Source organism: Hippocampus zosterae, chromosome 6 (assembly GCF_025434085.1).
Source record: "Hippocampus zosterae strain Florida chromosome 6, ASM2543408v3, whole genome shotgun sequence".
Taxonomy (NCBI): Eukaryota; Metazoa; Chordata; class Actinopteri; order Syngnathiformes; family Syngnathidae; genus Hippocampus; species Hippocampus zosterae.
This window is the reverse complement of record NC_067456.1, coordinates 3,703,342-3,709,874: the sequence shown is the minus strand read 5'-3', so window position 1 is coordinate 3,709,874 and position 6,533 is coordinate 3,703,342. Positions and strand designations below refer to the sequence as shown.

General features: G+C 42.9%; 2 protein-coding genes across 5 annotated transcripts in view; both read right to left on the bottom strand.

Moving 5' to 3' along the window:
- Positions 1 to 763: 763 nt before the first annotated feature.
- On the bottom strand, positions 764 to 1,855 carry LOC127602585 (beta-microseminoprotein-like). Its single transcript, XM_052068814.1, has 4 exons — positions 1,560 to 1,855; positions 1,370 to 1,454; positions 1,139 to 1,244; positions 764 to 1,041 (listed from the first exon to the last, which is right to left on the bottom strand). Exons 1-4 carry the CDS (start codon positions 1,578 to 1,580, stop codon positions 912 to 914), a joined length of 342 nt encoding a protein of 113 aa, XP_051924774.1. The 5' UTR covers positions 1,581 to 1,855; the 3' UTR covers positions 764 to 911.
- Positions 1,856 to 3,771: 1,916 nt separating this feature from the next.
- Positions 3,772 to 6,533, bottom strand: part of LOC127601949 (potassium channel subfamily T member 1-like) — a 60,931-nt gene continuing 58,169 nt past the window's right edge. For all 4 annotated transcript variants that reach the window (XM_052067690.1, XM_052067691.1, XM_052067692.1 and 1 more), the window contains 2 exons: positions 5,394 to 5,478; positions 3,772 to 5,134 (listed from right to left, as the gene is read on the bottom strand). In XM_052067690.1, coding sequence (XP_051923650.1) covers positions 5,014 to 5,134; positions 5,394 to 5,478 — 206 coding nt within the window. In that variant the 3' untranslated portion in view covers positions 3,772 to 5,013. The remainder of the gene's footprint in view (positions 5,135 to 5,393; positions 5,479 to 6,533) is intronic.

Below are 6,533 nucleotides of genomic sequence, written 5' to 3'. Positions count from 1 at the left end.
CTCCCACATTCCAAAAACATGCGTGGCAGGCTGATTGAACACTCTAAATTGTCCCTAGGTGTGAGTGTGAGTGCAAATGGTTGTTCGTTTCTATGTGCCCTGCGATTGGCTGGCAACCGATTCAGGGTGTCCCCCGCCTACTGCCCGAAGACAGTTGGGATAGGCTCCAGCACCCCCCGCGACCCTAGTGAGGATCAAGCGGCTCGGATGATGAATGAATGAATGTATACATTATCTATCTATCTATCTATCTATCTATCTATCTATCTATCTATCTATCTATCTATCTATCTATCTATCTATCTATCTATCTATCTATCTATCTATCTATCTATCTATCTATCTCTCTCTCTCTCTCTCTCTCTCTCTCTATATATATATATATACCGTATATTACACATATTTCTAATGCTACTCAATAGAGTTAAAAAAGCAAGCAAAAAAAAGAGCACTTCAACTTTTTTTAAGTGAGTAAAAATAACAAAGACTGAAAAAAAGGTAATTGTCAAAAATAACTGAAGTGAAGGACAGTAGAAGAACCTTTGGAGTTAAATAAGATAATGTCAGGGTTGGTCAACTGGTGGTCATGACCTCTTTATGTGCAAAAACAGAAAACGTCGCACATTAAACCCCATTTCTGGCACCACTTAGTCCTACAACATTTCTGAACTGTGCAGACGGCACATTTTAACATTCTTTCCTGTCATACAAGTGGGACAGTAATTCAGCCGTATCGTCCGAGCATAGAGACGCTACACACAAATTGTCCAAAGGGAATTGATGTTTTATTCATTTCCACTTTTGATCATTTTCTTTCTGCCAAAAATTCACAAAATATCCTTGATTATATATAGTATCACACAAATATCATTGTTGTTGTAGAGGAGTCAATGACCGATGCTGTTGTTCCGTCACTTTCCAACCATACCCCTAAATGGACATTCAATAGACGGGTCATTCCTTTTGAACACTTTGTATTCACATGCCTCTTTGTCAAGCATTGATACGCAGTCATCAGGGACGCCTGTGGGAACGCCGTACCTGCAAATAAGCAGTGCGCCAAAAATAAACAACTGCATTTTTTTTTTTTTACAGAGATAAAAACACAAAAAGGAAAACGTGCGATTCTTCAACTTACGCAGAGCAACAACCGCTGCAGGAACAATCCATGCATTCACTGTTCCTCCAAGTTGTTCCCTGAGGGTGCCATAAGTTGTCAGCCGGATCCAGGCATTGTGTTGCACCTACACATGGGTAGAAAGAATTATGACAACACTTTATTTTTCACTGTTGATTGATAAGACATTGGAAAAGAATTTAAGTCACTTCTTGAAAACAGAGCAATCAAGATTTACAGCTTTGTCTTTACCTTCTTCCACTTCAATTGGATAGCAGTGGCCGTTTGCCAGTGACAGCACTGCACTCAGCACTAAAGCCAAACACAGGTATGTTCTCTAAGGGAAAACGGGGGGGGGAAAAATGGAGAGATTTTTTTTTCTTTGTTAAGATGTCAAGAAAGAGCGTTGCTGCCATTTACAGTTCACACAAATAAAACTCACCATTTCTGCAAGAGGTTTCATGAAACCGGAGAGAGGGCTCGGGTCCCAAACGTGAAGGACAGCTGAAGATTTATATCGGGCAAAGTCGGGGGGGGTTTGTTTGTGGTCACCACCTCTTTATGTCAATAAAGGCATCATTCACCAGGAAGCATGTTTGGCAATCACATATTACGGGATTAAAAAAAAAAAAAGACTCAAAGTTCCTTTGGCAAAACTTTGTTCTGTAAGCTACTTGTCAACATAGCATTCAGGCAGTTGAACATTTACATATAATCCTCTAGGAACGTGATTCCAGACTTTTGAAAAAAAAAATCTGTATTTATACTATATATATATATATATATATATATGTGTGTGTGTGTGTACACACATGTGTAGAGAGAGAGAAAATTTGGAATGATCCTAAATTTTGTCACAGCATAATCGTTGTTGACATTTTACAAATTAGATCGATCTAAACTATATAAACTAGCCTTACTTCCGCAAACTTACATAAAATATGTCCACTAACAAACTTCAGCCAAAAAAATCTGCCAATTATTATTTTGCTGATTGTTGTTGTTGTTTTACTTTTAAACATATCTGACATATATCGGAATCGGCCTTAAAAAAAAAAATCCACATCGGCTCTCACCGATTCACCAAACAAAATTTGTGCGTGAAATAAAAGCATGTTGAGTGTGGAGTTGGCTGCATGCAGCTTTTATTTGTTGATGACCTTCAAACTTGACCTTCCCATCATAAGAAAAACAGTACAAAATGCATGTAGTCGAACACTGAGGTGGCAAACATGACACGCGGGCTGCCGACACGTAAACAACATGCATGTTCCGTTCATATCAGAACGACGGCGTATCAAATGGCGGTTTCGACATTGGCTAACAGGGACACTTATTTATTCTTGGCAAGCTTGGATATATGAAAAAAAAATCATGCTGTTTGTTTAAAATCCTTTGAACATGCCCTTGAAAGACTGTGGAGGGAAATAGAAGCACACGTGATGGGGATCACCGTGGAATGTTGGGAGGATTTCAATTCCTCAGGTCCCCAAACCTGTTAAAATGGACCCACGGATAAAGTTGAATAAGACAAAATAACTTTACAAAATAAAGAAAAAAAATTCACATTCATGCTGGGATGTTTGCTGCTGTTCGTATTTGCCTGCGAAGGAAACAAAATGTGTGGAATGTTTCACAAAGGACAAGAGCAGTGATGATCTTGGAGATTAAAGGGTCACGCCATAAAGATTCCATTGGTGCAAAAATAGTTATCTTTCACGTCTCCTCGCAAGACAAACAGGGGTGGGAGATGTGGGGTGGTTCGTGTGCGCATCAAGTTATGCACACACACACACACACACACACACACAGAAAGCAATCTACGCTGACACTTGGAGCATCACAATAAATAAACAAACCTTATGCCCTCAGTCGGAATTCAAGTTGAAAAAAAAAAGACATTTGAGGCGGAAAATTTAGTGAGCCATGATATGATTGCAAAACTGCGAAGCCAAATTCAAATGCAAATCGGAAAAGGATGAGTATCGTGACTTGTGGGACACCTTTTTTTTTGATGGTGACAATTTAAAGTCTGGAACCAGTTTGAGCCTGGAATGAATGAATTCAGGCGGCCCGGTAGTCCAGTGGTTAGCACGTCGGCTTCGCAGTGCAGAGGTACCGGGTTCGATTCCAGCTCCGGCCTCCCTGTGTGGAGTTTGCATGTTCTCCCCGGGCCTGCGTGGGTTTTCTCCGGGTGCTCCGGTTTCCTCCCATGTTCCAAAAACATGCGTGGCAGGCTGATTGAACACTCTAAATTGTCGCTAGGTGTGAGTGTGAGTGTGGATGGTTGTTCGTCTATGTGTGCCCTGCGATTGGCTGGCAACCGATTCAGGGTGTCCCCCGCCTACTGCCCGAAGACAGCTGTGATAGGCTCCAGCACCCCCCGCGACCCTAGTGAGGATCAAGCGGTACGGAAGATGAATGAATGAATGAATTCATTCATTTTTCCATTGGAAACTATTTTTAAATTACAACAATTTGGAAGTCAACCAGCAATATGGAACACAAGGTGCTTAACGTCAGAGTTCCAGTGAATTTATTTTGGCCAATTCATTTTTTTAAAAATGTATTTTTAAAGACTAAGATGAGAAAAAAAAACGATAAGAAAGCCGGCCAGGCTCTGATATTCCCTAAAAGGGATGAGAAATGGCACATTGTGTACAAAAAAGTATTTACAAATAAATAATGGCACAAACCGCAGATCATTCGAGGACACTTAAAACACTGAAATCATTGAATAATACTGTTGTTTTTTCCCCTTAGCACAGCAAAAATTATGTTTCGAAACACTTAAAAAACAAAAAACAAACACACCCACCCACACACGATATGGCTGATAAGCGCCACTTAGTCTTTCTCTCAGATGTGTGCATTCTGATAGCCATTGGGGGACGCTGAGAGAGTTCCGTAAACATTTCCAGTGCTTCAACATCGCTCTGGTCAGGAGTCCAATACAGCAGGTTGTTGCCGAGGCGACCAGTCACTCGCCATTGAATCAGAGTCCACCAACCTGCCATGACGTCATGGCAACTATTGTCCACTTCTTTGACAGTCAATGGCGCCCCCTACAGAGCGGTGGCGTAAGATGCTTGTGCTCCTAAACGTGGTGTTGACTACAAAGCAAAGTAATCGTTGCAGTTCTAATCAAATATCAAATGCATGAGTGTTAAGATCGAGTGAATTGGGATGTCGGCTGCCCTGATGGGTGCCCCACCAACGCAAGGCACAAGGGCACAAAGCGTGCGTGTGCAGTTTAAATAAACATAATATACAGTACTTACAGAAAGGTAGCGATATCGGGCTTTTGGGGGACATTTCAGGATGAGCCGAATATACCTTCGCAACTCGTGTACACAAAAAATATAACTGTATTCATAGTCATATAGTCTTTATCCTCCGCGTGGAACCGCTGATATAACAGCCACACTGTTGATTTGTCCATCAGTTTTATACAAAGTGGCCAATGGAAATTCAATTGGTGCAATGTGACAAAATCTTTTAACCGTTTTTTAAAAAATTGCATTTAATTATGTCATCACTGTATGTTTTTATCAAGTAAAATATTTTTGGAGTCCCGCGAACAGCTCTAACTTTTGCGAGTAGTGCATATTAAGGAGCATTTATGGGGGCTTTTTCATGACACTTTCTCTGAGGTTTGAGTTGGTTTTAGAACAGCACGCTGGGCCAGATTAAATGCCGCATACAGCCCACGAGCCCTATATTGTCCACCGCGGCTGTCCTCCAAGTGGTAGTTGGCAATGTGAGGTGCGGTATCGACATCTCCGGATGTCGAGGCACTCTTCATGCATCCTCCCGCAAATATATGCGGCGGCTCAGTGGAAGCAAGTAGCAAACGTGCGTGTGTGTGTATGTGTGTGTGTGTGTGTGTGTGTGGCTCATAGGTGCGTCTCGTCTCTGGTTTCTGAGACAAAGTGCGTCTGGTTCGGAGTGCTCCGACTCTGGCCCATTTGGGATTCCTCGGGCATGTGCGCCAGCGGGTCGGAGCGGATGATGTATCTGAAAAACATGTCACTCGACTCAGTTTGGGACGGGGTTCACAAACCTAGAAGAGAGTCCACCGAGCGGAGCTTGGGACTCAGAACCTCAGCAGGATTGGGAGGCAAATGTGCTACTAATATAGCCTGCGTGGATACTTGATTGATACGAAAACGTTGAGACTTTGAATAAACCCAGGAAATGCTAGCGTTTCCAAAAAGTGACAAATCAATCCGCCGTACGTTGGTGTCAAAGCGAAAAGTACCGGCGGCTTTCTTACACGATGTCATTGAGCTCGAGCATGGTGTCCGGAGGCGGGTTGATGAGCACGTAGGAGAGCGTATTCTGGTGGTCGTTCATCTCATCTGCGGAGAGAAAGTCGGGACGGGTTTCAGGGTGGCTCGTTGGGGGAGGGGGGCGTTGCCCCGCCCTCTCCCCACACGACAACGGTACTGCTCGTCACATGACGGAAGGAAAGAAATCAAAGCGCCAACGTGGTGACTTGATGCGCTGCCATAAATGAACATAAATAAGGAGTATTATGCAGGACATCACTGAATGACAATATCAGAAATTATTTCTTTTCATTTCAATCGGGGCAAGAAAAAGCATGGATTAAAAAATAAGAAAGAAAATCATTGATATCACCTCATTAGATTTCCTGATAATTTATCAACAATTTGCGAAAAGGTTTATGGCATTGTATTGTTTTTTTAAAAAAATTGGATTTATCCTTATGCAGTACATGTGCATGCCGTTGCTCGATTGCTTTATTGGAGTGGAGAAGGAGCTCATTTGAATATTTTCAAGTGTGTTTTGCCATTTTTAACAAGTTTGAAACAGGTTCGACGTGTCTCCACGACAACCCACCTGCTTGTGGCTCTTTACAAAGAACAAAGGGTGAATGGGGGGGAGGCGGGAGAGAGAGAAGGGCCAAGCGTTACTGACAGGCACTGTGACATGGACGGGGGGCTGGAGTGGGGGGAGGGGGATGGGCGAAAGAGAACCAGAGGCGCATGCACAGCTTCAAACATGCACACAGCGCCCGTAGCCGCACATGATCATCATCATCATCATCATCGTCATCATCCCTATTGCATTCCACGCGAGATCTGACTCCATCCGGCGAGGCACGAGGTTGCCATGCCGACACACACTCACACTTGTAGAAGACATGCTCCAGCATCCGTCAAGACTGAACCATACGTTGGAGTGCGGATAAAATTTAAAAACAAACAATAAAAACAAGCTAGTGGAACAGAAGGCATCTGGAGTGCGAGGGCGGAAGACGCCATCTTGGACCCGAGTGCCGAACCTCACTGAGCCTTGATGGCCTCCAACATTTTCAAAGTTAAACCAACTGCAAGCAACACTACATTATCAAGAGTCTAGGAATATATTGTATGTATTCCTGCATGTA

Coding starts and splice junctions, on each gene's coding strand:
- LOC127602585 (XM_052068814.1), bottom strand. CDS start 1,580: ATGAAACCTCTTGCAGAAATG. Junction 1,245..1,369: donor TCCAATTGAAGTGGAAGAAG/GTAAAGACAAAG, acceptor ACCCATGTGTAG/GTGCAACACAATGCCTGGAT. Junction 1,042..1,138: donor TGCAGCGGTTGTTGCTCTGC/GTAAGTTGAAGA, acceptor GCTTATTTGCAG/GTACGGCGTTCCCACAGGCG.